Raw genomic sequence first — 14,112 nt, forward strand, 5'->3', positions numbered from 1 at the left:
CATCATTATTATTATCACCATTATTAAAGAGTGGTATTATTTGAATTCATTGTTAGTTAAATGATTAATGGAGTTAATTTCTAATTAAATTATTATAACACTTATTGGCATCACTATTACGTTTACATCAACTTGTAGGTGGCTGGCTCCCTGACTGTCATCTCCATCACAGCAGGAAAAATGGTTTCAACCATGTGAACAAAAGCATTGCCTAACACATTGGCTGGTACATAGTAGCTGCCCAGACGATATTTGTTAAATTAATCAGCATTCCTGAACTCTCGAATTCTGTCTAGCGGCGCTGGAGGCCTACGTGTACAGTGATGTACCCAAGGCCGTCTAAAGTTCCAGTGGGGTCTGCAACTTTCTGCAAAGTGAACTCTGTAGCGAAATGTGTCCGAAGGCGGCACAACCGCGTCCCTTTAAAACAACAAAACAAGACAAGCTCTGAAAGCTGCAGAAGCTTGCGCTCCAGGGCACAACCGCAGTAAACCCTGCGAACGTCCCGCGCGCACAGCGCAGCGTGCCAGCTGGAGGCTGCCCCGGGACTGCCCCTTTCATTTCTCCCGCGCGAAATCCGGCCGGACGGCTCCACTCCCTCCCTCGGCTGCAGGGGGGAGCCCGGCGCCCCCATACGGGTAGGCTCCTCAGGCCGCGCCCATCAGCAGCTCCCCATCACGCCGCCTGCGAAGCGAAGTTCCCTGGTCGCGAAGTTTGGATCTGTGACCGAAGCCTCGCGGCGCAGCGCGGCAGCGCCAAGTAGGCGGCGCCGCGCGCTCCCCCTGCCCCGGGCGCCGAGTGCGCCCCTCCCCGGACCCGCCGGAGCTTCGGGCGCAGCGCGCGGGCTGCGGGGTGCGGGCGTTCTCCGTGCGCCGGCCGGGGTGAGGCGTCTCCCGTGGCAGCGTGCTAGGCGGAAGCTGGAGCCCCGGTGCAAGAATGGAGCTGGCGACTCGCTCCCAGGTGAGGGTCCGCCCGCTGGCTGCAGCCCCGACGCCCCCAAGGCCTGCCTTCCCTTTGCGCCCGGGCCTCCCTGCCTTGGGCTGGAAACGTGGCCCTCGGCCGCCGAGTTGTGGGTCGGGCGCGCCTTGGTGTGCGCAGTGGGTCACGGTTGTGCCGGCCGGACTGGGGAGGCTGGGAGCGTCCGCACTCGGGCCGGGTCCTCTGTCCCGGGTGGGGTGCCCAGGGGTTGCAGGCCTGGCCGCTGTGGCCACGAGCCCCATGAGTGATTGCATTTCGAGGGGAGGTAGCAGGAGCTTTTCTGGTGAGCGCCCCCACTTTCTTTAGGAATTGGCACGGAGATAAGGAAGTTTAAGAAAAGTGTATTTTTTCTAAAAACAGTTGCGGGTCAGACCAGTTCAATCTGGGGTAATGGAACTGTAAAGGAATTGTTCTGATATTGTTCTAGAATTTTTGTAAATGTTTTCAAGTAATTTGTAACCACTTGGGGCGGAGTGGGGGTGGGGATAGCGACGTCATTAGGCCAAATTAAAAAACAAAAAGCCCCAAGATCCCAAACCATATACACAGCACGACCCCAATTAACGCGTTAGGTTCTTAAGTAGCTTTTAAAATCTCATTAACAAACACTTGAGTAAGTTACCCTAATGTTTCAGTGGGTGCTGGGAATGTGAACGAGGCTTCAGTTTTTCTTACTACTTTTTAAAGGAGCTTTTTCTCTACTTTCTAGTAGTGAATTACTCTCCCCTCCCCCCCGTGAGCAATAAACACTTTTTTATTTCCCCAAACGAGCTAAAAATAAAGCTTTTAGAAAGGGAAGGAAGCAGCTTCTGGGGGGCCCAAGAGATACTTTATATGAGGGGTTGGTTTTTTTCTTGCTTTTGTGAGCGCCTCTGACTCACTGCTTCCACCTTAACCTTCGACTACTGTTGACCTGTTTCTCCATCTGGGTGCTGCTGGGCCTTGGCGTTGGGAGACATGAAGGGGCCAGCGCCAAGCGGCTGGGGTGGTTGTGGTGCCTGAGCCTAGGCCGCTGTCACCTGCGCAGGTCCAGCGGCAAATTAAAGGTATAGCCACTAATGGTGGGTTTGCCCACCTAGTAATTTATGAAGTTTTTAAAAGTGGACATTTAGGAGAAATCTGTTGTGGATGTTTATAAGAAAGAGTATTTCTCCAATGAGGTATTCAAAATAAGGAAAACAAACAGTTCTTCAAGGGTAAGAAGGACTGAGACAGGGTTAGATTTTTTTTTAATTGCATTGTACTTTATCATATAATTAGTATCCTTTGCTTCTAGGAGGTTCAGGTTTCTCTAGGACTTAAACCTTTCTGGAAGGAGCTTAGAGCCCCCTTGTGAATTTCATCAGCAAATGTATCCTGATAATGTATCACTGCTGCCTGAATCCTGTTCTGCTGGACTCGGCACCGCCCTGTGCGTGGTTCATGCTTAGGAAGCTCACAGAATGTGTAGTTGGAAGTGAACATTTTCCTGTTAAATAATGAGGCTAAATTTTGTTAGCTCTAAAATGTTCAACTATTTACCATGTGGGGGGTGATTCACAAATTATATCCGACACATTATGCATCAATTAGGGCAAATTACTGTATGTAAAGATGATCTGGTGTTTGTTTGTTTTGATTTTTTTTTCTTTTTTGACTAAAGATCTCCTAACTGGCAGTGCAAATTTAGATGTGTGATGATTTTTCCAGTTTGTCATGATTTAAATGTGAGCAGATTATAGTCTCTTTAATTTAAATTAGTGGAGAGTGCGTCTGTGGGGCGGGCAGGTGACTGCAGATAAGAGCATTTATGAACATTTCAGGCACAGCAAGATGTTAAATCCGTGTGGTTTCACCCTGTGCCCCAACCCTATGAATAAAGCAGTATGATGAACTGCCTGAAGCAGTATTAGTGCCGAATAAGGCTCAGCTCAGTGTGCAGTGGGTTTTAATCTCACCTACAGTAAATAAAATTTCCATCCCCTGGAAAGCACAGAGGTAGATGGGGTTCCAGCAAAGCAGCTTAGGCCCGATGTTATGAGTAGAGGGAACTAGGCAGGGAGAAGAGAAGATAACTCATTTAGATTCTCAATTCCTTTCTAGCCTCTTTTTATTTTTTTTGAGATTTGATGTCCTCTGACAGTGATCACACCTCCCATGGGCTGTCGTCCTTATTGGGCTGACCACTGTGTCTTTGTGCTTTCATACTGGATGACAGGAGTAACACCCAGTAAGGCAAGGACCTGGTCCCTTGCTGGGGGCACTCAGCAGTGCAGCTCACAGGAGCTGAGGATGCTGCCTCAGCTTCCTAGCAGAGAAACTGGGAGGTCCTGAATGTCAGTGTAGTCCTTTAACTCGCTAGCTCCAGGGGACAGGTTGGACCTGTAGAGAAGGAAATGATGGTAAATGTTCTCATGAATATGCATGCTGTGGAAGAGGTAATGGGGAATGTTTTTTGGATACTGACCCTCATAGCTACAAAGTTTGTACCCAGCTGATCCTGTGGCTTAAGATTTGTGCCCAGGGCCCCAGAAGCTGGTCACAGCTGGGGGGGGGGGGGGTCATCCATGACTTCTCGGAAGGACAGCACAATGATTTGCCACTTTTATAGTTCTGTATTTGAAAGGCGACTTGATCGTTGTTTTGACAATCTGCTGACTATCTCATCAACTTAATAGCTGAATTTTTAGTGATCAGGAGAAACCTCCGAAAACACAGCAATTCTGACCTGGTCAGGTGTACAGGACAGAAAACCATGGCATAATTATGTGACTTAAAAAAAAAATGTATGAATGTTACACTAAATGAATGTAAAGATCTTTAAAGCTGTTTGAATAGAATAGTCTGGGAATGGTCATTTTAAACTGCTCTTACCCATCAGCACTCTTTTTGACTTACAGTTTAGAATTTTTACCTCCCAAGATGCCTTCCCGTTTTGTTTTGTAATGACATAGCTTTATTCACCGAAGTGGAATTGATAACAGGCTATTTAGGGGAGGGATAGAGATAAGAAAATAACAGTAGGACCATTTTTTTGTTTGTTTGTTTATAAAGAGCAGTGGTTTCTGAATGTTTTAAAATAGTACCATTTGAGGCATATTTGGTAAATATAACTGAGGTTCACACATGGAAAGGTTTGTCTTCCATAGTAATTGTCAGTGCCCTGTATGTAGTGCAAAAATAATGTCGTGGGGCCAGAGTTTGAGTTCAAATAGTTGACGTTTTCTGCCCGATTTTCCACTCCATAATCATGAGCTGATGATTGAGGGCTCCTGCCTTGGTTAGGCTGTGTATCAGGTGTTCTTTGAGCAACAGCTATGTGCTAAGTATTATGTTAGTTATGCTGGAAGAAAGAACGACTTTTTGTCTTTTTTTTTTTTTTTTGCTTTTGCCAGAGCCCAGCTGGCTCCTGCTCTGTGCTGTGGGGACCTATGGGGCCTTTGGTTTGGGGAGTGGGAGCCAGCCTTCCCAACCCCCTCCCCACCCGCACCCTAGGAAACTGTCGCTTCCTTTGAAAAGTCAGGCTGTGCTAGGTACCTAAATTTATCAGAATTAACCCTTACTGTAGTTCTGTGAAGTCGGTTGCATTATCTGCATTTTAAAGATAAGGTACAATTGAGCAATTACCTTTGGTCAACCACAAGGAAGGAGCTGAGCCAGGATTCGGCTCCCAGAGCCATTGTTTGACTCTTGCCACTAGAATCATGGGACGTGGGCAGGTTACCACATTTTCACTGAACTAATTTTATGAGGCTAGAGGTCTTTGCCCAACATAGTGCCACTGAGATGATCAGGGATATGCCAGGTATAATGTACTATTTCTTTCTTTTGTTTTTAATCCTCACCGGAGGATATTTTTTGTATTTATCCTCAGATAGAGTGGGAGGGGAGGGGGAGGCAGACAGAACATCGATGTAAGAGAGACAGATTGATTGGTTGTCCAACCCCCACGGGCCTGTTCTGGCTGGGGAAATCTGCAACCCAGGGGTGCTCTTGACTTGAATTGAACCCAAGACCCTTCGATCTGCAGGCTGAGTCTCTAACAAGGAGTCAAACTGGCCAGGGCGATCGTTCTCATTTTTAATGATTGCAGTAGTTCATTGAGTAGATATGTATTCCATGTGTTAATTTTCTGTTGTTGATTTTTTTCTATTAAAGGCGTTTTGCATAAGTGTCTTGGGGTATATATACACATACATACCTTAATCCCTGTGTTGGACTCCACACTGTGTGTAATTATTGTTCTTTGCAATGTTCTTACTATCTCATAAAGGGAATGTGTCCGATTTTCCATGGTGGGAACCTCTGAAATACCTTTTTTGTTTTAATCCTCACCCGGGGATACCCACCCCCGCATTTACCTCGAGAGAGAGAGAGAGAGAGAGAGAGAGAGAGAGAGAGAGAGAGAGAGAAAAGCATCGCTGTGAGAGGGACACATTGATTGGCTGCCTCCTGCACAACCCTGACCAGGAATCAAACCCGAGATTCTTTGGTCCGAGAGCTGACGTCGTAACTGCTGAGCCAAACTGCTGGCGAGGGCTGTTGTATTCGCTGAGAGAAAGCAGTTTTTTGCTCAGGTTAGAACAAGGGGTCATGGTCACTGGACCAAAACAGCAACTTTTATTCCTGAACTTAGAGCACCTAGCAGAATGTTTTCCTTTGGGGGAAAGTGGAAGGTAGTCGTAGAGGGATGTTCTTTACCACCATCAGGTCCGACTGGAACCCCCCCCCCCCCCCCAGACCCAGGAATGCGCCGATGGAGGCTTACTGGGAGTGCCTGTGGCTTGGGCTGCCCTGGGATTGGTGCAGGCTGGCTGAGAGGCAGGGATGCCCTGTGCTGAGCTGCTGTCATGGGGTAGTGCATCACTGTTTAAAAAGGGTTGCCTTCTTTGGTCTTGCTTTACCCATTACAAAGTGGTTTCTGAGAGCTAAAAAATGTATTCCTCGTGGGGGTGCTGGATCTAATGGGCAGGTGCAGTATGGAAAACTTCACAAGGCTGTATACTTCAAGTATGTGCACTTTCCTGGTTGTGTATTGCACTTCAAACATTTACAAAATTGAATTTCAAATCCCTGAGTATGAGTTTTAAAGCCTGTGCTCTAAGACAGCCCAGACTACCAGGTGTGTGGGCGACAAGTTCCCAGGTGTCTTGCGTCCTCCCAGTTGTACCAATATCCTCAGGACTGGGCATGGTCCAGGGATCCCGTCCCTTGGACCCCTCTGCTGTTCCCCCAGACCTGCCACAGCAGCAGCACAGTGGTTTGGGCAGCCCCCAGCTTTAAACCGCTCCTCCAGGAGAGTGCCTTGCGTTTGTGAGTGAGCTCTGGCATCTGGTCCTTAGTCCTGGGGCCCTGCCTGTCCCCGCCCTCCCCCTTGGCTGCCTGCGGGCAGACCTCCTCTTCTGTTAGGAGGGCCCAGGATTTACCCCAGGGTAGTGGCCGGTGACTCAAAACCATGCCGCAGGCCAAAATGATAATATCCTGGTGCGTGAAGGGCCTGGCATATAGCAAATAGGTGCTAGATATTTGTTGAATTTTTTACAAGGGTGATTTAGGGCTTGTCAGTGTGTCGTGAGCGGAAGCATGAGTTATGACAGGCTGGAACGTCCTGAAGCAGGGCTTCTCGGATTTTTCTGTTGCACCAACGGGGGCCGGTTCGGGCCTGTCCCGGAGGCCTGGAGGTGTAGCAGCCCTGCCCTGCCTGTGCAGGAGATTTGCTCATCAATCTCCAGTTTTATCTTTAAAAGTGATGCCTATTTTGCATTCTTTTCCACGAAACATTTTAATACAGAAATGCTATTTTAAATAACTATTCTAGGAAAAAACTCTCCTCCCTGCCCCACCTGGGGTCCAGAAAGCCCTCTGGCTGTCACTGAGCCCTCCAGTTTGAGGATCATGGAACTGCCAAGCACAAAATTTAGAAATCATACCTGTAATGAATCCTGAAATAGAAAAGATATCTCCCTGCCCCTCTGCCCCCAGTATCTTTTTATTTAGAGCTCTAGGACTCTGAGGGCACTTCATTGGGAAAACAAAAAACTTTAGTTGATATTGAAATCCCTGAGAATATGTATTTATTTATTTTTATTGTTGACAGTATTAAAGATATCCCCCATTTGCCTCCCTCTACCTAGCTCCCCCCCCCCCAGGTCTTCCCCACACTATTATCTGTGTCCATGGGCTATGCATTTATGTTCTGAGAATTTTTTTTTTATCCTCACCCAAGGACAACTTTTTCCATTTTTTGTTCTGATAGAGTGGGAGGGAGAGAGGGAGAGAGAGAGAGAGAGAGAGAAACATTGACGTGAAAGGGACACATTGAGTGGTCGCCACTCGCATGACCCAACCAGGACCGGGGACAAACTGCAACCGAGGTACATGCCCTTAGCAGGAACCGAACCCGGGTCTCTCTGGACCGCAGGCCAATGCTCTAACCGCTGAGCCAAACTGGCCAGGGCCTGAGAATATTTTTTAATGCAAAATGTCTAGTGCCTGTATTTTGTTCTCCATTAGCATTGGCTTAAATGGAAAGATAAGAGAAAGATAACAGTGCATTCAAAATCATTGCTTATTTTTAATTCTCTCTTTTCTTCTCTGACAGTTTATACCAGGCATTTTTTTATTTGGGGAGTCTTTTAAATTTAAATAGTTGAAACCATTGGGGCCTCATTTAGCCTTTCCCACACATGGCCTCTCATGTAGGCTCCCCTTATCTGACTTAAAAACAACAACAAAAAGCTTCATCTGTTTCCCCACACTCCCAGCTTTGAATTCTCACCGAAAAGAGCATCTAGTTGTCCTCCTGACCTTCACTGTCCTGAGCCTGTCCTCTTCCCTGGCTGTAATTAGGACCGAGGAAGCAGGCACTCTCAGGGAGCGTGTGCATTCACTCGGCACAATGCCAGGAGCCGCGTGGCGGCAGCAGCCTGCACGGGCCACCATCCCGGTGATTGTTCGGCGTGTTTGCCACTAGCAGGGCAGAAGTGTCAAGAGGATCCCTGTACAAAGGCTCCCGGGGCTGGGATGTGGAATGACGGTCCTCCCCCCTCGTCAGTGTGCAGATTGCATCAAGCACAGGGACACTTTCCTCTGAAAGATGGGCACTTCCTGCCTCACTATTCCCCAGACTTAAAAAAATTTTTTTTTTTAAATTACAGTTGACATACAATATTAGTTCCAGGTGTGCAGCATAATGATTAGGCATTTCTGTACCTTAAGAAGTGATGCCCCCTGTAAATCTGGAACCCACCTGGCACACTTAGTTATTGCAGTATTGTTGGTTATATTCCCTATACTGTGGTTTACATCCCTGTGACTGTTTCTCCCACCTGTGAATCTACTGCAAGTCTTCCTGCAGGCTGGCTCTGTCCTGCAGCTGTGGGGATGTGGCTGACCTCGTGACCCTAGTTGTCTTCCGGACCATCACCCCCACAGTTGGGTCAGGTGCCCTTCTGGACTCTTCCCTGTTCACATTGATCAGACCACACTGAAATTGTTTAAAGACTGTCTGGCTCCCCCTACCACGTGACTCATTCCTCATCAGATCCCTCAGCGTGGTGCCCAGCACATACAGGTACTGTTACAGTCTTTTTAATAACTTAATGATAGCTGTGGACATAGCATCTTCTGCCTCACAGAGTGCTCTTCAGTCGTAGTTTGGAAGCCGCTAGAGCTTTATACAAATGTTCTCCTTCTCCTTCTTGGTAATGGGAGGGGTGCACATTCCTGGGCCTTGAAAGAGGCGAGGCTGTTTGACGTGCTTTGGCCAGTGAGATGTGAGCAGGTGTGTTGTGTGTCGTTTCTGGAGGAATTTTTGTTTTTAAATCTTCCCCCAAGGATATTTTTTCCATTGATTTTAGAGAGGGAGGAAGGGGAAGAGAGAGAGAAACAAGGAACGTGGATCTGAGAAACCACACCGATCAGTTGCCTCACACACACGCCCTAACTCCCACAACCCAGGTATGTGCCCTTAACCGGGAATCAAACCTGTGACCTTTTGGTCCTCAGCCGATGCTCTAACCACTGAGTCAAACCAGCCAGGGCTGGGGGGAATTCTTGAAACGTGAGAGCATCCTTTACCGAGTCTCATTTCCTCTGCATCTGCCAGCATTCCAGCCAGATGTCACAGCTGTCAGCCGGTCTGGGGTGAGGACAGGTCCTGTGGAGGAGTGTGGAGTGGTTCACCGGCTCGCCCAGAATGACATGTATCAGGAACAAGAAGGGAATCTTGTTTTGTTTTAAGCCTTTGAGGCTTGGAGATGTTTGCTACTGCTTTATAACCTGTCGTATCCTGGGGACACACAAGGCAATAGAAAGGTAGTAGAAATTACCTTACACAATTTAATTTACCTTGCCACGGTGTGGGCCTCTTTTTGGTTGTTAGTGTAATGCGGTGAGGGGAACACTCCTGTTATTAAGTGATGTGGAGTTCAGAGACGGTGAGTGCCCTGTGGGGGGCAGGAGAGTCCCACAGGGCAAAGCAGTCCTCCTGTCCAAAATGCCAATAGCATCTTGTTGAAAACCACTGGGAGCTACTTGTCCAGTTTGATAATCAATCCTTCAGAATCCAGAGAAAGCTTAACGTTGGCTTCAAATTTCGTGTCTGCTGACCTTTGTGGAAAAAGAAATTACCCAGCACTTCCCCAAGTGGTTTGGCTCATTTCCCTGTCGGGACCTCTGCCAAAGTCTGGTTCCTTGGCTACTGGTTTGAATAGCTCTTCTAAGTCCTTTACACTCACACACGTCTACATTTCTCCCCACTCATGTTTTCTCTTTTAAAGATAACATTGGTTATTTCTCCTTTACCCCTCCCCCTTTTTCCACTGTGGTAAAATATGCATAACAAAATCGACCATGTTATCTGTTTTTAAGTGTACAATTCCGTGGCATGAAGTCAAGTCGCGTTGCTGTCCAACCGTCACCACCGTACATAACCAGAACTTTTTCATCTTCCTAAATTAGAACTCTGTACCCATTAAACACATAACTCCCCATTCCTCCCCCGACCCCAGCACCTGATAACCAGCACTCCACTTTTTATCTCTGTGAATGTGACTATTCTAGGCACCTCCTATAAGTTGTATTGGGATCATATTATATTGGGCTCATACAATATTTGTCCTTTTGTGTCCGCCTCATTTCAATTTGTCTTTGCATAATGTCATGGTTCATCTGTGTTGTGACATGTATCAGAATTTCATTGTTTTTAAAAGCTGAATAATAATCTATTGTATGTACATATACATCACGTTTTGTTTATCCATTCATCGGTCCATGGGCTTTTTATTTTTTAATTAATTAATTTTATTTTTGTTACAGATGTTTCTCCTCCCCTCCCCCCGATTCCCCCCACTCCCTCCCTCCCTGCCCTGTCCCAAGCTTTGTTGTCCATGTCCATTGTTCATGCATACATGCATATAAGTTCTGTGGTTTATCTCTCCCCCACCACCCCCTCTTCTGGGGATTGTCAGTCTGTACCCCACTTCCACGTCTCTGGGACTACCCCATTCCTCAGATTGCTATGTTCATTATATTCCACAAATAAGTGAGATCATATGATACTTGTCTTTCTCTGTTTGGCTTGTTTCGATTAGGATGATACTTTCCAGGTCCTTCCATGTCGTCTCAAAGGATAAGAGATCTTTCTTTCTTACCGCTGCATAGTACTCCATTGTGTATATGTACCACAGCTTTTTTATCCATTCGTCTACTGATGGACACTTGGGCTGTTTCCAGATCTTAGCTATTGTAAATAGTGCTGCTATGAACATGGGGGTACATATATTTTTTCTGATTGGTGTTTCAGGCTTCTTAGGGTATATTCCTAGAAGAGGGATCACTGGGTCAAATGGCAGTTCAATTTTAATTTTTTGAGGTAACACCATAGTGTTTTCCATAGTGGCTGCACCAGTCTGCATTCCCACCGGCAGTGTACTAGAATCCCCTTTTCTCCACACCCTTGCCAACACTTGTTGTTTGATGATTTATTGATGGCGGCCATTCTGACAGGTGTGAGGTGATACCTCATTGTTGTTTTAATTTGCATCTTTCTGATAATTAGTGATGTTGAGCATTTCTTTATATGTCTCTTAGCCATTTATATGTCCTGTTTGGAGAGGTGTCTATTTAGTTCCTCTGCCCATTTTTTAATTGGGTTCTTTGTCTTCCTTTTGTGGAGTTGTATGAGCACTCTATATATATTGGAAATTAACCCCTTATTTGATGTATCATTGGCAATTATGCTCTCCCATACACTGAGTTGCCTTTTCATTTTGATGATTGTATCTTTTGCTGTGCAGAAGCTTTTGAGTTTGATGTAGTCCCATGTGTTCATTTTCTCCTTTGTTTCTGTTGCCTTAGGTGATGTATCAGTGAAAATTCCGCTGCGTATGATGTCTGAAATTTTGTTGCCTCCATTTTCTTCTAGGATTTTTATGGATTCATGAGTCACATTTAAGTCTTTTATCTATTTTGAGTTTATTCTTGTGTATGGTGTAAGTTGATGGTCTAGTTTCATTTTTTTGCATGTAGCTGTCGAATTTTCCCAACACCATTTATTAAAGAGGCTGTCTTTACTCCACTGTATGCTTTTGCCACCTCTGTCAAATATTAATTGAGCATATTGCTTTGGGTCCATTTCTGGGTTCTCTGTTCTGTTCCACTGGTCGGTCTGTCTGTTCTTGTGCCAGTATGAGGCTGTTTTGATCACAGTAGCTTTGTAGTATAACCTGAAACCTGGTAATGTGATCCCTCTAAATTGTTCTTCTTTTTCAAGATTGCTGTGGCTATTCAAGGTCTTTTTTTGGTTCCATATGAACTTTTGAAGTATTTGTTCCAGTTTTGTGAAGTATGTCATTGGTATTTTGATGGGGATTGCATTGAATCTAGATTGCTTTGGGTAATATGGACATTTTAATGATGTTAATTCTTCCAATCCATGAACAAGGTATGTGCTTCCACTTTTTTATATCTTCCTCTATTTCTTTTTTCAATGACCTGTAGTTTTCTGCAAATAGGTCCTTTATTTCTTTGGTTAAGTTTATTCCTAGGTATCTTAATTTTTTTGCCGTGGTGGTAAATGGGATTCTTTTTTTAGTTTCTGTTTCTGTGAGTTCATCATTGGTGTATAAGAATGCCATCGAGCCCTGGCCAGTTTGGCTCAGTGGTTAGAGCGTCGGCCTGCGGTCTGGAGAGACCCGGGTTCGGTTCCCGCTAAGGGCACGTACTTCGGTTGCAGTTTGTCCCCGGCCCTGGTTGGTCGTGCGGGTGGCAGCCACTCGATGTGTCCCTTCACGTCGATGTTTCTGTCTGTCTCTCCCTTCCTCTCCCTCCCTCCCACTCTATCTGTACAAAAAATGGAAAAATATCCTCGGGTGAGGATTAAAAAAAAAAAAAAAAAAAAAAAAGAATGCCATCGATTTCTTGATGTTAATTTTGTATCCTGCTACTTTGCCAAATTCATTTATTAAGTCTAGTAAAATTTTGATGGAGTCTTTGGGGTTTTCTACGTATAGTATCATGCCATCTGCAAATAATGACGGTTTCACTTCCTCCTTTCCAATTTGGATCCCTTTTATTTTTTCTTCCTGTCTAATTGCTGTGGCTAAGACTTCCAGTACTATGTTAAATAAGAGTGGTGAAAGTGGGCATCCTTGTCTTGCTCCTGTTCTTTTTTTTTTTTTTTTTATCTTCACCCGAGGACATTTTTCCGTTTTTTGTTCAGATAGAGTGGGAGGGAGAGAGAGGAAGAGAGAGAGAGAGAGAGAGAGAGAAACATCGACGTGAAAGGGACACATCGAGTGGTTGCCACCTGCAAGACCCAACCAGGGCTGGGGACAGACTGCAACTGAGGTACATGCCCTTAGCAGGAATCGAACCCAGGTCTCTCTGGACCGCAGACCGACGCTCTAACTACTGAGCCAAACTGGCCAGGGCTTAAGCGAAATGCTTTTAGTTTCTGCCCATTGAGTATGATATTGGCTGTAGGTCTTTCATGTATGGCTTTTATTATGTCTAGATATGATCCCTCTATTCCCAGATTGCTGAGCGTTTTTAACAAATAGGTGTTGGATTTTGTCAACTGCTTTTTCAGCGTCTATTGATATGATCATATGATTTTTACCTTTCATTTTGTTTATGTGGTGTATCACATTTATTGATTTGTGAATATTGTACCAGCCTTGCATCCCTGGGATGAATCCCACTTGGTCATGGTGAATAATTTTTTTTGATGTATTGCTGAATTCGATTTGCTAGTGTTTTGTTCAGGATTTTGGCAACTATGTTCATCAGGGATATTGGTCTGTAGTTTTCTTTCTTTGTAGTGTCTTTGTCTGGTTTTGGAATTAGAATTATCCTGGCCTCATAAAACAAGTTTGGAAGTCTTCCTTCTTCTTGAATTTTTTGAAATAGTTTGAGGAGAATGGGTATTAGTTTTTCTTTGAATGTTCGGCAAAATTCCCGTGAAGCTGTCCGGGCCTGGGCTTTTGTTTGCTGGAAGAGTCTTGATTACATCTTCAATTTCTTTTGTTGTTATTGGTCTGTTCAAGTTTTCTATTTCTTCCTGGTTCAGTTTTGGGAGACTGTGTGTTTCTAGAAATTTGTCCATTTTGCTTATGTTGTCGAATTTGTTGCTGTATAATTGTTCATAATATTTGTTAACAATTCTTTGTATTTCTGTGGTGTCAGTCATTATTTCTCCTCTTTCATTTCTGACTTTGTGTATTTGGGTTCTCTCTCTTTATTTCTTGGTGAGTCTAGCTAAGGGTCCATTAATCTCGTTTATCTTTTCAAATAACCAGCTCTTTGTTTCATTGACCTTTGAATTGTTTTTTTGGTCTCTATGTCATTTATTTCTGCTCTGATCTTTACTATTTCCTTCCTTCTACTTGCTCTGGGGTTTTCTTTTTGTTTGCTTTCTAGTTCTTTAAGTTGTGAGGTTAGTCTGTTAGAAATTTTTCTTACTTCGCCCTGGCCGGTTTGGCTCAGCGGTTGGAGCGTCGGCCTGCGGTACAGAGAGACCCGGGTTCGGTTCCCGCTAAGGGCACGTACCTCAGTTGCAGTTTGTCCCTGGCCCTGGTTGGTCGTGCGGGTGGCAGCCACTCGATGTGTCCCTTCACATTGATGTTTCTCTCTCTCTCTGTTCCTCTCTCTCCC

The 14,112-nt window shown here is 45.3% G+C and overlaps 1 protein-coding gene across 2 annotated transcripts in view; it reads left to right on the forward strand.

Annotated features, from left to right (window-relative positions):
• Window positions 1-838: 838 nt before the first annotated feature.
• The window catches only part of CDCA7L (cell division cycle associated 7 like), a 40,350-nt gene continuing 27,076 nt past the window's right edge, over window positions 839-14,112 (forward strand). Inside the window, exon 1 of one of the 2 annotated variants that reach the window (XM_036246719.1) lies at window positions 839-960. In XM_036246719.1, coding sequence (XP_036102612.1) covers window positions 937-960 — 24 coding nt within the window. In that variant the 5' untranslated portion in view covers window positions 839-936. The remainder of the gene's footprint in view (window positions 961-14,112) is intronic. The other variant, XM_036246721.1, reaches the window with a different exon arrangement.

This window comes from Molossus molossus, unplaced genomic scaffold, assembly GCF_014108415.1.
Source record: "Molossus molossus isolate mMolMol1 unplaced genomic scaffold, mMolMol1.p scaffold_m16_p_7, whole genome shotgun sequence".
Lineage (NCBI taxonomy): Eukaryota > Metazoa > Chordata > Mammalia > Chiroptera > Molossidae > Molossus > Molossus molossus.